At 45.0% G+C, this 17,967-nt stretch overlaps 1 protein-coding gene across 4 annotated transcripts in view; it reads right to left on the reverse strand.

Moving 5' to 3' along the window:
• The window catches only part of HIPK2 (homeodomain interacting protein kinase 2), a 140,427-nt gene that overhangs the window by 83,712 nt on the left and 38,748 nt on the right, over positions 1–17,967 (reverse strand). For all 4 annotated transcript variants that reach the window (XM_064654782.1, XM_064654780.1, XM_064654781.1 and 1 more), the window contains one exon: positions 11,597–12,695. In XM_064654782.1, the coding sequence (XP_064510852.1) occupies positions 11,597–12,695 (1,099 nt within the window). The remainder of the gene's footprint in view (positions 1–11,596; positions 12,696–17,967) is intronic.

Genomic DNA, 17,967 nt, shown 5'->3' on the forward strand with positions numbered 1-17,967 from the left:
AGGTGCTAGGAAAAATCCTCACAACTCAACATGGGACAGACACTGCTGCACTTCTCGAGCTGCTGGAGTGAAGTGGCTGGCAATTCTTCACTTCTCTGATGAGGCAGCTGAAGGCTTGGGCTTGTTCAAGCTCCACTCAACAGCTCCCCAAAGTGACAGGGGTTCTGTTAACTGTGTCTTGACACTCAGCTGCCAAACACTGCAGAGGGATCCTTCTTCTAAGACATGAGCTATCTCCCCATGCATGCCCAATGCTTCCAACAACCACACACGAACAGCAAACACACCATAACGACTCATATCCATTACTACCATTCCTCATATTAGAGCAGCAATTCAACACAGGCTTTAACATTACCCATGACTCTGAAAGCCAAGAGGGCCATTCACATAAGCTTAATCTTAGTTACTCTTGCTAGATCATAGGTACTGAGGCTGGAAGGTAATTCTCTAAATCCAGTGTAAATGTTTAAAGTTTATTCCCAAAGGATTTATGTAGACATAAACATACAGATTAAAAACGAGCAAGATTTCAGGAGCTTTTTACTACCTTCTAAAGTAGCCAGGCACATGGATATTTTATCTCTCCTTTTGTCTCTGCTTTCTTCGAACTGCACAGTTTAGAGACTTCATACAGATCAGAGGCAGAGTTCAGGCTAGCACTGACAATTTCATTAGGAAAAAAAAAGGCAGAATTGTGTTTTCTTATGTTCTCTGCTCTTTTATTGCTATTTTCAAAATGAAGAACAGACCCTACTGAAGTGCTAAGGGCTGAAAACATAACTCTAAATGATACAGGAAACCCAACTTTGTGCCAGTCCATTTTTATCCTCTCTTTGTGGCCATAACAAAGCTGAGAACAAGAGCTAAACAACAGAGAAAAAAGGAGTAATTTCAACATAATTTTTTTTGCCAAAAGTAACATCGGTGACAATAACAAGAATCCATTCAAAAGACAGAATGTTATCTTCCAACCCAGTTAACATGCTTTTCTTTCTATTGCTCATTATGTATCTTACCCATCAAGCTGCATTCTGACCTCACTTACAAAGGAATACATTTGAAGCCACCGCATCTCTGTATGCATATTGGCACTGCTAAGTAAAATCCAGCCCATACTACCTTTCTCTTCCCTGGTCCCTCACACACCTGCCAAGAGGAGATAGGTTATCAAATGAGCCTCCAGAAAAGCATTTCCAGAAGCAGCAATATGACTACCTTCTGCTTTTGCTTGTGCTCATGGAGCCCTCCAGAATCCAGTCCACTAATTTAAGCGGCTAACAATGGCAAGAGCTGTATTTTTGACAGCTATGCGGATGAGATCACTTAGATAAGCTTTTATTTTTTATATAGGCCTTCACCACTACTTCCTTTTACCTACTGAAATCAATTGGCAATATTTCATCATTAACTTTTTAGCACAGTAACCAGCAAATTCAGCTAGCCTCAGCTGAACCTGTTTACATTTTAGATTTTATCTGTCCCTCTTAACACTGTTGTGATCATCAAAGAAACATTCCATTTTCCTCCTGGATGACTTTTCCCTCTTTGTAGTCTCCCACTGGCAAGTAAAACACTCTTACACAAAATATATTGAAACTTCTCTTAACTCATCAGATGTCCCTTCCACTCCAGTACCCCAGACTTTGAGTGCAAAGCTCTGCATAGAAGCAACTGGTTGAAATAAAAAATTCTTACCATGGTGGATCCAAAAAAGGCCATCAGCTTTCCTTCTGTATGCCAGCTGTCACATTAACATGCGTGCTACCCCTCGTGCTCATATGCACCATTATACTCTCTCTTACCCTTTTGTTTAAAGGCCTCAGCCACAAAAATCCTTGTGCACTAGGTGGTGTAAACAAAGCCCTGCTCCAGCAAACACAGCATCCAAGGAGAACAGTGCAAGGTAAACAGTGACAGACACCTATAGTCTAGAGAGTGGAGAGTGTGTTGCTCAGCAGTATTACCACAAGCAATGCAATCATACTATCTGCAGCTAAACCACAACTCATTACAGTACTGCTCCTCCTGATGTCAAGTTAACTGAGACATTGCTAACTTCTCCTTGCCTGCCTCAACGTGAGCATGACCATCAAGTGCTGGAACACACAATTCTCCTTCTCCTCTAGATGCTTCAGCTGATGACCTCCCTGGGCTCAGAAGCTGTGCCAGTCATCAGAGTTATCTGAAAACTGTCCATAAAACTTTTGGCACTTTTCATGTCTTATCAGGCCAATTCCCCCATATCTACCCTGCCTCTGCCCCTTAGCAGCAGCCTTTAGAGAGAAACAATAGGTTTTGTAGTGTGTAGAAATCTGCTACACCCCAGTTAATGCAAACCAACAGAAGCAGGGACAGAGGGGACAGAACCTGGACATGCACCCAAGCACTGATACCATGCAGTCACAGTAAAATAAAGGCAAAGTAAAGGCAAAAATTGTCAGCACAGAATGACTCATGTCTGTAAAATTAAAACAATGTCTGCAATTACTTCTATCCTTCAATAAGCAGAAAATAGAGCCCAAGCTGCCACTCAGGGACTCACAGATTACCTTCCAGCCCATCACGGGAGGGGGGCATTGTCCTCTTTGGAAATCAGCTATCTCTAGTCTTGAAGTCTCCAAATAGTAAGTAGAGTGAAACCTCATCTTCTTTCCTCCCACACCTTTCCTTATATGGGAAACAGTAACTTCCAGGTAGCCATGGCCTGTAAGAGGATTCCTCCTCCACCCTGCCCCTCTCTCAGTTCCTAGAGCCACTTTCTCTTAGAACTGTTAGTCTCTCACAGGATATATATATGGATGCCTCTCTTCTGCATTCCTTTTTTCCTTACAAAGCACCACAGAACAACTATTGTATGATCTAGCCTATAAGGCAAAGGACATTTCCTTGACCTTCCTCCTTAAACAGGTAACAGCTGTGGCTCTAACTCAGCTTAAGTCAGGCCACAAGATTAGTGTTTTTCAAGCAAGATAACCGCTCTCAGCTGCTTGAGAGTTCCTTCTTTTCCCCAGTGTGACCTGGAGAAGGAGGTAGCTACTGAGCTCCCACCTGAGAACAAGGTGCTTTTACATTAGCTTAGGCTAATTTGAAGCATCAGTGCAGCAAATGGCTTGAGAAAATCTAAACTGGGGACTGAAATCACGTCATTCAGGGGTCTGAAGCTGGGGAATGTGTAACCCCATAGTAACTGTAGCATCTTCAGGTAATTTCTCTCTTCTGGTAATGACTCATTCATTTATAAACCAACGTCAGTCACTTTTCTAACCTCATTGCTAATAAGCACCAGAGCAGTAACACTTTCCAATCAGAAAATGGTCTTCAGTGTAAGACAGCTTTCCAGTACCACTGTGCTGGGCCCTAAAACTCGTGAACCTAATGAATGCACAGACACACCCAGAAAGCTTCCTCCATGTTATATTTACATCTCTTGCCTGCAGTGAGCAAATGTACAGAGGGAGGTAAAAACCTGATAGGATTTAAATACATGGTACTTGAGCAAAGTATCCCTGAAATCCTGTGCAAACTGTTGCTAATGCTTTTTCATACTCAAAAGTGCGGATGATGAATTTCACTACTCATAATTCTTCTTATTTTCACACTTGGAGCACCGATCTCATGCCAACAGCCCCTTACCTCATTTGCTTCTCAGCAGACACCACTGCCCTTGGCCAGCTACTGCCCTGACTCAAATATGCATTGAAGTAAGCGTAGGAAGACACAGAAAATGATACCAGTGTGTGTGATCACAGTGCTTTTGCCTTCACTGGCCACCTATTGCTCAAGTAACAGCTGTGGGTCATCACACTGCTGTTCCTATGAGCTGCTGCTGCTGTTCTGTCATTGGAACTGAAAAAAAAGAGCACCCTCTCCCTGCTCTGTTTCCTTTGCACTTGGTGAGGAAGTGACTTGAGTGGGAGGAGAGAAAGAAGAGCAAACACAAAACCACAGAAGTAAGCAACTAGGAGCAGAGACCAAACTTTATGCCTTTCACACACATGCAAACAGTGGACTCTGATTGCAGTTGGCTCTTGCTGTAGCCCTGCCAATTGTATCGTCACTCACAAGTGTCACCACAGAAGCAACTGCTTGTCACTGTAATGAGCATGGTTATGCCCTAATATCCGGGCACAGGTATCTTTACCAAAACACAGTAGGTCTTTTATGTACTGCAGAGATGGAGTCTGAAGCTCTACAGCCAACAGGTGGAATAGGAGGGTTTTAATTTCTCGTAGGTAAAGCTAGCTATTTGTAGCTGTTTCAGACTTGCCCTGGTACAGTAAATACAAGAGTGACCTTGATTTTTCACATCATTTCACCAGGCTGCAGCCTTAAAAGGACTTACTGTGCTTATAAAGCTGGAGAGAAGAAAAACAGACAGCAGGAAGTCCTGAGACAGGCTTGTTTTGGTGATGATGTGGGAGACACAGTAGTAGGAGAAGAAAAAAAAAAGAGAACAAAAAAAAAGTAAACCCAAGAACACCTGTGGCCAACCTACAAGTGGGGAAACTGTGACTTCCAAGCCACTCCCTGATCCTCCCAGCTTTATTGAAACTAGTCTGGCAGTAAGTGTAGAGAAGGTAGGGATTAGTTTAGGATTCATTGCTAGGTTTAAAAGAAAAAGGTTTGTGATGTTTTCATCAGGAGTTCCCAGACGACTTCAAGTGGTAGTACACGGACTGGTAACAAGTGTATTTGCGCACTGCCTCCTTTCTGCAAGCCCTTAAAATAAGCATGTGGGAACTCCAGCTCAGCCCCTTTTGGAGTGTTATTTGTTCCAAACCATAAAGTGTTGTGTTTAGGGAGGTCAGCCCCAGGCAGGGGACTACATGGCACCGGGTGGTGTGAATGCACACAGAGGGAAGGGATGCTTAAGTGGAAATGTTATGGAGTAGAGGGGGTGGAGGGGAAGGGGAGCACAGTTCTCCAGAACCACGTTCCTCTTGAGCTGATGTCAAGAAGGGTGAGGTGAGATACTCCAGTTTGGGCAGGACACTTGTGTCAAAGCTGGTGGTTGACCACTGAGCCCTCATCAGCAGCCATGTCACCAGCTCTGCTCCTGCTCCTGTTTCCCGTCCACACAGCACTGCCTGAGCTGTGGACACCATCACTGAGAGTGAATGGGGCTGCCTGGATCTAGAAGGCTGCCTTTCCCTCTGTGGGAATCACTGATGTCCTTAAAAGCTGCAGCAGCCTTTGGAAAATGCTCTTTTTTCAGAAGCAAAATTTCCCCCCATCTTTTGTTTGCTCTTTTGCACCCGAACCAGAGCCCCTCACCTGTGGGGTGGCAGCAGCTGATGAAAAAACAGTGCTTCTGACCCTGGTACCTGCCTCTGGCTGCCTTTCACATACTCATCTCTGATCTACAACACCCTTAATGGATTGGTCCCTGCTGGTGGGCACACAATTTCCTTCCTTTCCAGGCACCAAGACAAAACTGAGATCTGCAGAAGGAATAATTACTGTCAGTAAGTATGTCAGTGCCCCATCTTTGCCGTATAGGAGCTGTTTTCAGAGAGGAGAGGGGACTAAACAGATTGGCTCAGCATTCAGTTGAGATATTTGATTTTCCACTTCTCAGACACAGATGAAGCAAAAGGAGACAGCACGAGACTTCTCCCTTCCTTGGCCTATTGAAGACCTCTCTTCGCCGGGGAAAGGTTCCCTGTCAGGTTCCTTGAAAACATGCCTTTGTTACAAATATTCTTGTGCCTGGAAGTACATAACTGAGCATATCTTATACACTCAGTTAATAAATAAACAAAGCCCTCCTGTGACAGACAGCCTTTCTGACTCTACACAGGGATGCAGGGCTCCTCTTGGAGCTGGAGCTGGACAGGGAGATGGTGCAGCGTCACAGGGAAAGGGGCAGACCACCAGCTTTGACAAGATAAAGGAGGAGCTGGAGTGTCTGCTCAGAGAAAAATAAAAAACACCTAGGGAAATGGTAAGAAGGTTTAAACAGAGAAAACACTAGGGAGAGTCTAGTCTGAGGAGATTGTTTAGGCTAAAATACAGGGTTTTTTGTTTTAAATTAGACCGCAGATAGGGAGTTATTTTGGAATATACAGTGTGAATCTTCTGTTGGATGCACTGCAAGCATAATGCTGGTTTACCATCCCTGCTCCGAGGTGATTTATACACAAAGGAACTTGGCAAAGAACTATCTTTGCTTGAATTTTGTAAAACCAAAACCCAACCTGGCCTGACTATCACAAAGATGGGACAAAGCCAAAAGCTTTCAGCTAAATGTCTGTTGCCTTCCAAGACTTGGTGGTCAGGGTACAATGAAACTGAGATTCAATTAATCCTGGTGTTGGTTCGGAAAAAAAAAATCCTACTGAATGTTAGTTCTGAAAAAACCAACTCCAAACTCCAACTGTCCTTTGGAAAGAAATGAACAACTGCTTAAAATAGTATAGCTTGAAGTCTGCTTTCCTCCACAAAGTCTTCTGCAGTGTATTGCCAGTTTTGCAAGCCTGCAGTCCTACTAGACATGATCATCACTAAGTGAAACCAAGCTTAGACTTTAGCAATGAACTCTGTGGTTTCACTCCAGTCCCCAGAAGAAACTTTCCTCCTCAAACCATCTAGCTATCCTGCCCTTTACCTTGGAGAGGCAGAGTCAGTAAAGCAGTGAATGTTGCAGGTAGGACTGAAACAGACTGGCAGAGCAATGAAACTCCCACGGCTGCAAATGCAGTCAAGTCTGAGATAGAGATGTTTTTGCAAGTCCAGAATGGCAGAAGATTTTGAAATACAAGTGCACTAACACTGTTATACAAGGACTTAACAGATGCCAATTCACTGAGTAAACAAATAAGCACAGCCTATCCCTGTGCCATTATAACTGCCTCATTTAAAGGGCAGTTTTGGCCAGAATGACACATACCGTGAGTCACATGATGGGGAAGAGGTTGTGACTGCTCAGGAATCTACCCTGCTTTGGCTCCCTGTCAGCACAGTCAGAGGACTGATACCTGTCATGGCACAATGTCCATGCGTGACAAGATGGACCCAGTTTAGCCCCCTGCACCCTCAGGACCTGCACTCACCCAGCTAAGCATGTACAGCCAGTTAGAAACCACACCTGCACACAGCCTCACTACTCTGTATGGGCGTTTGACAACATGCACGTAGCCTTTATGCCTGCATATTTTCTTGCAGAGTCTGAAACTAGACTGATAAACACCTCTTCAAACTGATACTCGGCTTCATTCTCTGTTATCCAAACATTTCATCAAAGGCCACTTACCTACAAAGCAGACATCCCAACTCGAGCCAGACACGCCACATACCAAAGCCTTTTGAAAACAAGGAACCTAACCTACATTTATCCACTAATAGTGCAGAGGTGACAGCCACTATTTTATATCTGCAATATTTTGCAAATTCTAAAAGACTTAAATCTCGTAAGGTGATTACGCCATTAATTAGCGGAACGTTATCATCCCTGCGGTGCCAACACAGCAGCTGTTTCAGCTGAACAGCAAAGAAAAGCCAAGAGGGCAAAGTAACATAGTGATAGTGCCCCCACGAGCAGCCCAACTGTTCCGAGCATCCTGGTGATGCCACCCCATGATAGGGAACCACTCTGGTTCCAGCAAGGGAGGACCACAGCTCTCCCCGCCACCCCAACCACCCCCACCTCCCAGAGGGTAGTATCCCCTCTTCCACCTGGATACATGAATAGGGGCTCTATCAAAGGGGACATCTGTTGCAGCCTGAGCCCTGTATTTCTCAGGATATGGGTTTTCCCAGGAAGCTGTCCATACATAGCTTATCAACCCAGAAGGGATCTCTCTGGTCATTCATCTCTCTGACTCTCTGCAAAATGGAGACCATAGAGACTACCTCAGTGATCTCCCCTTCAAACTGCAGCAAGAAAAAGAAAAGAAAAAAAATAAAATCCCAGGAAGATACCCTGTGACACAGCTGCTGTCGTAGACTTTTGATCGGTTGCTCTGTGAACAGGGCTTCATTTATAGCTTAAGAAATTGTCTGGTTAAACTGCCAGTTGCAGAGCCCTGCTCCTGCACTGCAAGCTGGGCAGAGCAGCCTCCCATGGGCAGCTTCAGTTCCTCACACAGGCACCTCCAGACAACGGCTGCATCACCATGTACCCCCATGAAGGGTCAATGATCAGGCCCAGGCTGATGCAGCTGGTGATAAGGGACAAGACGAAGGACTATGGTGACTGAGGGGAAGGCTGGGACCCCTGTCCCAAGCAAGGGACATTTGGACAGCCACCAGTCAGGTCCTACAGGCACTGGCTAAGGATGCCACGTGAGAAACTGCACCACAGCGAGTTTTGCACCACAGGCTGAAGATGGGCGGGCAGAAGGAGGATGATCCTCTTCACAGCACCACCCATTCAGATGACCACAGACTGCAGCTGTAATGTTCTTTGTCATGTCAGGGCAGGACCCATGGTGTGACCCTGCTGGGGCTCATTCCCTTCATCAGAGGCCTGAGGCTGCACTGGAGACATGATGGCACTGCCCTCCCAGAGAGGGATTCTTGGCAGTGAGGGAGCTCCTGCAAGGCCCACCTTAGGCCGTCATGTCATGCTTTGCCTTGGGCCCCTCTATGGGCCCAGAAGCAAGAGTGAAAGATCTCCAGAGTATCAATTATGGCACCAGATCTAGCCTGGAGCTGGCTATATCCTCTGAGAGGGTTGGGAGCTAAATTCTGTTAGACTGAAGACATTTTGATGTCATTTTTGGTACTTTCCACACCACTCTGCCACCTTAATGCCATCACCATTCTTCCAGAGAGCACTAGCTTAGAAATATACCCAATGGGACAGAAACATTGCTGAGTTTGGTGCACCCAGCGAGGGCCCCCGAGCAGCACCAGCAGTGCAATACCAAGTTCCAATCCATCCCTCCCACAAGAAATGGGCTGAAGGATCTGGTTCATCTTCAGAGCATGTTACGTGGCAGCAATGGCAAATCCCTCATGTAAAGTCTGCAAGCAGCCATGGGGCTTCTCTTAGTTTATGCAGATTCAGGTCAAGAAAGAACACAGTTTGTTTAAATATACTTTTGCCTCCCACCTCTGGGAGAAGAGGAAAGGCCTTATATTGCCCTGAAAATGAGCAGGATCCCAAACACCTTTCAACCCTTGAAAGGATTTATCCATCACAGTCTCAAAAGTAGTGATACAGAAAAGAAAAAGCAAGTTGTTAATAAAATATGGGGACAACTTAGGAATTTGCTCCCAAAAGCCTATGATAAAAAAACTCCAGCTGAGATTCAAACTCTACATTATATTCCCCAGTGCTCTGCCTCATCTTTCCTTAAATGCATGAGGCACCGGGCTTCTGTCACTTCTTTGGCACGACTGCTTAGAGTCTGAGAGGTTTTACTACTCTGAGGAAGCTTTTCCTTCACATTCAGCTTAAATGTGCCATTTCTTGAAGTCATCCCCTTGTCTTTCATACTCTAGCAAGCAGAACAAGTGTAAATTAAATGGAAGACACATGAAATCTTTATAAAGCCCAGTGTTTCCCCTAGCATTAAAGTTCCTTCTCTTTGGAGCAGAAGGGGTCTTCACTCTGTGCTGTATTTTTCCCTATCAGAAAATGAAGAATATAAATTTTCCTCATGACTTGAATTTAGCTTAATCAGCAGCCCCCTGCTGATGTAATTCAACCCAACAAGATTTTTCTTTTTTTTTTTCCTGGTGAGCTGCTGCCCTTTTTCCCCTCCTCCCACCAATTCAGGCACGGAAAACAAGGGAGGAATTAGACAGACAGAACTTATTATCTATCAAGTTGTAACTTCAGACTGGGCAGGAATAACATTTAAAATACAAAAAGCAAATTTTATCAAGCCTTTTCCTCCCCAGAGACTGACACAAAAATATTCCTTGTTTGTCGCTGAGAATGAACCATTTTTCTCTTTCACTTCTGCTTTCTGTCACATATTTCATTTTGGCTGCCCCTTCTGTCTTTCAGCTAGGGACCTAGGCTGCTAACGCAGAATCACAGATAACTCAACAACAAAATGCCTGTATTATCTTTTTTTTTTTTATTTTATTCCTAGTCTGCCAGGTAATTGCAATCCTAAAAGCTTTTGCATATTTACCACAGAAACATGTCTCTCCTGGAGGATGGGACTGTCATCAGGTAGAATATTTCATTTAATAAGCCTCTTCTGAGGTATAAACTAGGGTTGAGGATTTTTTTGCTCCTTCAGAGCAAAGGACAAGCAGATAAAAATCAGCTGCTGCAGTGCTACACTGTCAAAGTTCCTGTTCCTGTGAAAATTAACTCTTTCTGAGCTCAGAGTTCAGGTAGGCTTTGCCACCCTGAAGTTTAAAGTAGGAAAAGGGTCTGTTATTAACTCATGTTGGCTTTTTGTCCCCAGTCCTATCCATGTATGACAGATTTCTTTCCTATTTACAAACAGAGCGACTACCCTGGTTTTCTGTAACCCATCTGATGAGCTGTGGATGCTGCCAGGACTGATTGTCATTAAATCAGTCATCATGAAGGATCGCGTTTTCCCTCTTTGCCTGTTTCACAGAAGTGCAACAACAAAAACACGGTCTGAACATTTCCAAATTCAGCTATTATCTAAAGATAAATTCTGTTTCCCCCCTCCCACTATTTTCCCCCACCCCTGATGTAGCAGAATTGCTTTTCTCAGTCCTTGAGATGTTGACTCAAGCCAACTGGTACCAAAGTGAGGGGCTGAGGAAAACATCTACAGAGAGACTTTGTGTCTTGGAGTCAAGACGGAGGGTGAGGACGGCCTTCCAGGGGTTATGAAAAGAGGCTGCTTTGCTAAAACTGTTCAACAGAATGAAGAGGGATATAGCTGGTTCACAGGTTTCACGTCAGGCACGCCTTCACAGAGGTCAGAACTCCATCCTAGCACATAACAAAGCACTGTGAGTGGGAATCAACAGACCACACCCAGTCCTCAGTCCAACACCAAATCACTGACAATACTCATCCAGCTCTACCAACAGCTTCCCACATGGCAATAGGTGTTTCCAGCCTGGCCAGGCTGTCTGCTTGCTGGGAGGAGAGTTGACAGGAGCCAGCCAGAATACTCCCATTGACTCTAGCAAGCTGCACAGCCTGTGTGAAAACTACTCCCTGACAAAGCATCATCTGCATCCACACAGTTTTCCTGTGGGTCAATCTCATTCTTGTAAAATCCCTGTTTTCACGTATGAGTAAAGACTGGAAGACATATTTGAAATATAGATTGATTGTTTAGGTTAAAGTAATACTGACACCAAGAACCTACATGCATTTACTTGGAATAGAAATGTGGACTCTCCAGAGACGTCCTCTCATCTGGAAACATTCCCAAAGAGAAGAGAGGTGAAAGGCTTTCTAAATTGGAACTGGAAAACTCTATTTTTACAACACTTTTTAACTATTTACAAATTTACAATGGTTTTCAATGCAAGTAAACTCCAAGGGGTTAGGACACCATTTTTTCCTATCACCAGCAAGCCATTCTAAGACCCATCTTTGTTTAGGATTAAGGGATGACTTTCATTCATTTACCTGAATGTAGCAAAATTCCCATAGGTAAAATGCTTCTAGTTATGTTACATGAGCCCAGTCTCTTACCTGTAATATCTGGATTGAAGGTAGGTAGAACACACAGCTTTAGATACATGGCTAGCTGAACCAAAGTCTATGACCTTGACCCTATATGGCTGTCGGGATGGGTCTACCAACATGATGTTCTCTGGTTTGAGATCAGCATGAATCAGTCCCAGGCTTTTCAGCTTCATTAGGGCAGTTGCTACCTGCTGGAGAATTGGTCGAATGTACTTAAGGGGCAAGGGACTGAATTTATTTTGTTTTAGGAAATCATAGAGGTTCTGTTCCAACATTTCAAAGACCAAGCATGTGTGATTCTTGTGCTGGAAGCACTCGTAAGCACGGACAAAGTTGTAGTCATCCGCACTTTCCGTGCTCAGCCGAGCCAGGATGCTCACTTCAATCTGGCCTTGCCGGGCATAGGAAGGGTGGTTTTTTAGGATCTTGATAGCCACAATCTCATTAGTGCCACGTTTCCAGCATTTGACTACTTGTCCGAAGGTTCCACGGCCAAGAAACTCTAACACTTCGTACGTGTTGGTCATGGAACAGAGCACCTCATGTTGCACCAGCTGGTAATCCCCTTCACTGTTGGAGCCACTGTTTTTGGAGGTGGCTGTGGAAGTGGTGGCGGTGGCTACAGTGGCCCCACTGGCATTGTTCTGAATCATTGGTGGATGCTCCTCGATAATCTGCACGCTGCTTGTGTTCTCAATCTCCTCACTCTTGCGCTTAAGTCCACATTTTTGGTAGGTGTCCAGAAGGCTCACAGTGCTGCGACGCATCAGGTTGTGTGGCCCGCCCAGTGTTTGCCCAGACACTGCAACCACACCAGAAGTGCTGTTGGCAGATGTCACCACGATGTGCCCCGTGCTTGCTGGGAAGATGATGGTCTGTTCGTAGGGGATGCTCGGATTGGGGATCTGGAGGGAGGCGTTGACGGCTGCTGCGGCGGCTGCTTGGGAGGACTGCACGTTCTTGCTCTGGCTGTAGACTTTGCTGTGTGTGCCGTACCCAGTCATATCCCAGTTTGAACTCGGCTCCACTTTCAGTTTCTTCACGCTACAGAAGGCACTTGACTGAAGGGTATGAGGAGAGAAAACTTGCACATGCGAGGCCATACCTGCAATACAACATCAGAGTGAAACCACAGCGTCAGGATGCCATCCCCAGCTTTTTTCATTTGCTCAGTGGCAGGAAAGGGAAATGGGACACAAGCTTCAGACACAGCACACACACATGCAAAAATCACATTCTTCCAGAAATATGTATTCAACAGAAATAAAATACTGTGCTCTAAATAAATCACTACCTCTGATTGAACTATACTAACAACATTCAAGATTTCTGCTCTCTTGCTCTCCCCCTTCACATTTTTAATAACAGGAATGTACATGTTATTTTTACCTCCTCTGTCTAAAGAGACTCCTATTCCCATTGTCTCCAGGAATATATCTAGCTCTCTGGAAGAACTCATGTCAAATACTGCAAAGTATTCTGACTACAGAAGCCAAATTTCAAATCCTCAGGCTCATCCTGTATTAAGCACTTCCGTGGATCTGACTTAAGCCCTCCATTTATTTCCATAAAACCACTGTGTAGCTTCTGGCCTGCAGAGAGTCAAGATGGGACCAGGAGATGATACACTGTGACAAAATGGAGGTGCACAGATAAAGTTGAGGAGCCAGGGCAGAAGAAGAGGATGTTTCAGATTGCTTGCCAAGTCTGCGTGTGGGAATCGTGCACAATGCTGGTTTGTGCTCAGGGACAGTGGAAATAGGAGTTACACAACATGAGCTTTACCGTGTACTCTCAGTTCTCCCAGATTTATAAAATTGTGTTCATCTATTCTTATTCACAGTGACAACACCATCACTGGAAAACTGATCCCCTGCAAATTAACAGGGGATTAATGAAGCAACGTACATATTAGCATGTGGCAGAATTAGCTCCTAATATTACTTTACTTTTAAAGAAAAGACAAACCCCTATTTTAATGCAAGCTTCTTTGGCTCCAGAAGAGTTAATGATCTTCTAAATCTTTATTTAAAAATACCAAACACCAAAGAACGACCCCACAAACTTCATAATCGAGGTGAAAATACAGCATCACTGAGACAGACTTACTGAAGGACTCTGAGTAATATTCCACTGTCACGGAAAATGTGTCTATTCAGAAAAAAAGATGTGGTCCACAGAAGAGGGGACTTCTAAGTCCTTACTTGCTGCCAGCTTTCCCTGCCCAGGGTAGGGATAGTACCACTGGGGCAAAGGTACCGTGAAGAACACAAATCCATGGGGATTCCTAGGGAAGGAGTGAGCACCCGACAGGAGTTAGAGCAGAAAGGCACAGCCTCCTTCACCTTTCTATCTGTCGTCAGTGTTTCTTTTTAATAAACCAGAATGACTAGGGAAGGAAAAGACAATGTGCTGAGCTGGCACCATTGCTGAATTATTAAGCACAAACATAACCTTGACTTGTTTTCAACTTTAAAAAGTTAAAAGCTGAATAAATGCTTCAATAACAAAACCACAACAAAATCCGCAATGCACACGGATGACTTCTTCATTTGGAGGACTGACAGTATCTGACACTCAGCTCTCCTCCAGACCATTTTCTGGAGCTCATATAGGCTCACATACATGCATGAACTTATACACTCACATAGAAAAATATGAAGGTTACTCTACATTCACAAAATTCAGTAGCATGGTGAAGCAAACAGACCTAAACACATCCAGTGCCCATTTTCTAGTTAATTCCCAGCTGCCCAAAGCCCAGGAACTACTCAGGAGAGGGGTGCTGTGGCAAGCCAAAACCCACCATACATAGCTACTAAGAAGTAACCAGCAAAGCAATCACTCCAGTTTGCTTCAACACTCCCACCTTCAGCCCTGCCACAGTGACACATTTATGAGGACAAGGCAGACGCAGAAGAAAACCCCCATTGGAACACATGGGGAAACCAACCCTCACCCCTGCTTGAACATGCCGCACAAAACCCCGCTGACCCTGCTCTGACAATGAAGCCCTGCAAACCACAGTGTGCTCCCCTCTGCAGATGTGCTCCCTAGCTCTGAGGGGATTTCTGACGCTGTTTGCTGTCATTCCTTTTAACTCCACTCCCCCCTGCCTCTCAACCTCCTTGGCAGCAATTTCCAAGATCCCTGCAACCGGGTACTCAGACCCCCTCCAGCTCCCTGCCCCTCTAAGTACTTGCTCTCCTCTCTCCTTTCCACAGGGCAGTGCTGCCACGAATGCTGTAGCATGTGGCATGTGGTGAGCTCGGAGAACCGCAGCAGTATTACTCAACTTGTCATCCTGGACACAAGGATCGTATGTGAGTGAGCCAAAACTGTGTTTGTTCTTCCACTGATTAAGAGGAGTCACAGTGTTCCTTCTAGTACAGTACCAACCTGCCTGGAGAGAGTGGGGTTGGTTTGATGTATGTTTTCCCCCTGGACGCGAATAATGTAACAGATGTAATTGGTAACATATTGTGGACCTAGCAGAGGTGTAATTTATAGCTTTATGGCTTTCATTCCATGGTGTGCTTGAGCAATCTCTCTTCGTACAAAATAAAAAGGGAAAAAATGACTGACGCAGAACAAGACGAGATGTTCTTCTCACACACTCCTCTAAAGACAACACAAAACGACCGAGGCACCCCAAATTAAAGTCAAGGATGTGAAGTGCAGCAGCTGCAACTTTCTCAGTGCCACTGTAAAAATCAGGATAATCGCCACCATTAAGGGACAGACTTTCAACTGGTGCAAACTGGCAGTACTCCAGTTGACATCAGCTGACGCTAAAAACAAGGTCAGCAGTCACTCAACACTGTCAATGTCAGATGGCTGCCTGTGCCCATTGGTGAAACGACTTGTTGTTAGGGACTGGTTTCCACATCAACAACCAGCCCCTTGCTGTCTCTGAAACACTGCTGGCAGCCTCAGCAGGGGAACAGGAATAGGGGATAAAATCACTGACCCACACTGGTACCCCAAAAACGGAGGGTGTGGAGGAAGCAGTGCTTTCTTGAGGATAAAGGGAGGACTTCAGACTCTTGCTGCCACTTCCACTCTCCTCAGAGATTATTTCCCATCACAGGAGAGGTATTTTTTTCCCCTAAAAAAAGAATTATGAAATCTTCTTCCTTCCATTCAAAATGATTTTCTCATGTTTGAGGTTTTAGGGGAGAACAATTCAGTGAGTCCTTCAGCATAGTCCGATACTAAGAAATTACAGGCTGATTGACAGCTCAGTGATGGGAAAAAAGGCTTCTGCAGCCAAGTAATTTTTATTGCAAATTTGCCTGTGCAGTTAATGCGAGAAAAACACAACCCTAAATTTCCTAAGGACACAATCAAACTGTGCTGGTGGCATGTTCTTTTTTTCAAAAAGGATCTTTGCTCCATGGCAATAGCAGAAATAGTAATAAATGTGAATAAAAGTTGGATGGTTTGTTACAGGGATCAAATTCCTCATTACAGCCTGTAATATGATTTACAACTTCAGCCTTTTGATTACATAGGCTGACAACAGCTTGCCACCGTGTCCATGAGGCAGCATGCCAGTAGTAATGGGGTGACCCATGCCAGCCAAGCCCAATGACACTGATACTTCAGAGACAGTGGGGATGCCCTCAGAGAGCGTCCTCACTCCTGGGGTCTTGGAAAGACAAGAGGGGCCACAAGCCATGGAGGGATGGAAAATGTTTCACTTTGGAAAAGTTCTCTTAAACCCCCACTCCCAGGTCTGACAAGAAACCTCCTGTGCAAGACTGTGCCTTTCATGTCACCTCCCTTCGCTTGCAGAAGATCTTAGCAGTCACCTTTCTGCTTTCTGCATGGACGGGCCCAAGGCTGGCACCCAGCTCCTCCTCTTTCTGCTCTCCACCAGGAGCAGAGAGGGTAAGGATACTCAGGTCGAGCAGCTTTGCTCACCGAGCACTCCCTGAAGCCCAGCTCAGCAGCCCCACCTACACCAGCAAAAGCTTTGGCTGGACTAAGGCAAGTGGCAATACCAGCTGAGCTTGGTGCCTGCCTTGGCAGAGGTGCAGGGTAGCCCCCACAGCCTCAGTTAGCCAGCCAGGATGCAGCCAGGACTCTACAACAGTTAAATGCTCATCCTGATGAATGCAAGTCTAAGTTTTATATCACCCCAAGCATGGCAAGTTTCTGGGCTGGGAGCAGAATCAAGGCTGGGCACCATACATTAAATAAAATTGATAGTTCCTTTCTTTAATAATGAGTTTTAGTGCAGCCATTTAAAGCTCTCACACAACTGACAGTAACTGGATTTAATGGGGCCTTCCCTGTCCTTGATACGACTCACGTTAACTCCCCGTAGCATCGACATGAGCTGAAGTATGTAGCATGCAGCCAGGGGATAATGTTAAAACATCTGGAACGACTTTTATTAAAAGACTTGAGGGTTTTTTTTCCTGAGAACTCCTCCCACGTCAGTTTTCACTTAATAATAATTTAGCAGGTGCTATTTACAATTCAGATGGCCCTCTTCTGCATGCATACACAAATCATGCAGCCGCCTCACTTGTACTTCTAAGAGGTTTCAAGAAAGCAAATGAGGTAAAGCTCCCTATCCACCCACCTCACCCCAAAGGGCAAAAAATACACTTTGGGGACTAAAGAAGGAACAGTTTGCAAGTCACTGATGTTTTCTTCTGCTTTACTCCTAGCACTTACTGTTGATTTATAAGTGTGGCCTTTGTGGTGGCAAGAGACCAAGCCCCTGCCCTGTATTAAGTAGGCAGTAAGACCTTTTGCAGTACCTGCAGAGCTCTGTAACCAGAGGCTGCTTGCTGACGGCCTCCAGAACGACAGTGCCTGCTTGAAAAATACTGTAGAAAGCACATGGCGTGTGTTCAGCATATAAATGATGCACACACATGATGCTGAAATAAGTATCTTCCACTTCTCCCCAGAGAGGCACAAGCCAGAAAACCCACATACACACCCAGGTTGAGAAGGCAATGAAAAGGGGATCTGCCAGGTATGGCTAATGTACTGCACCTTCAAAATAGCCATGTCCTCACAGTGGCCTCTGTGTAGTCCTTTTTGAGGTACTGTCCCCCAGTACCACTTGGAATCTCCTTAAAATTTATGTCCCTGGAGGCTATACAAATTCTTTCCCTTGTGCTACTGAATGTTTGGAGACAGTCTCAGAGCGGAGTTCAGACCTCAACATCCTCAGCTCCTTCCTGTTCCTGGTGAGCAGAAGATGTCAAGGGAGCCTTCATTCCAGGTGAAAATCAACCTGACTTCCTGCTCAGCTTTTCCTGTCCTGCTAGTAAAACTGTCTCATCCTAATTAGTAGTTTTCTAAATGCTTATATGCTGTGCAGCAGTTCTCAAAGATGTCTCAAAGATGGGACA

Source organism: Pseudopipra pipra, chromosome 5 (genome assembly GCF_036250125.1).
Source record: "Pseudopipra pipra isolate bDixPip1 chromosome 5, bDixPip1.hap1, whole genome shotgun sequence".
In the NCBI taxonomy this organism is placed as follows: domain Eukaryota; kingdom Metazoa; phylum Chordata; class Aves; order Passeriformes; family Pipridae; genus Pseudopipra; species Pseudopipra pipra.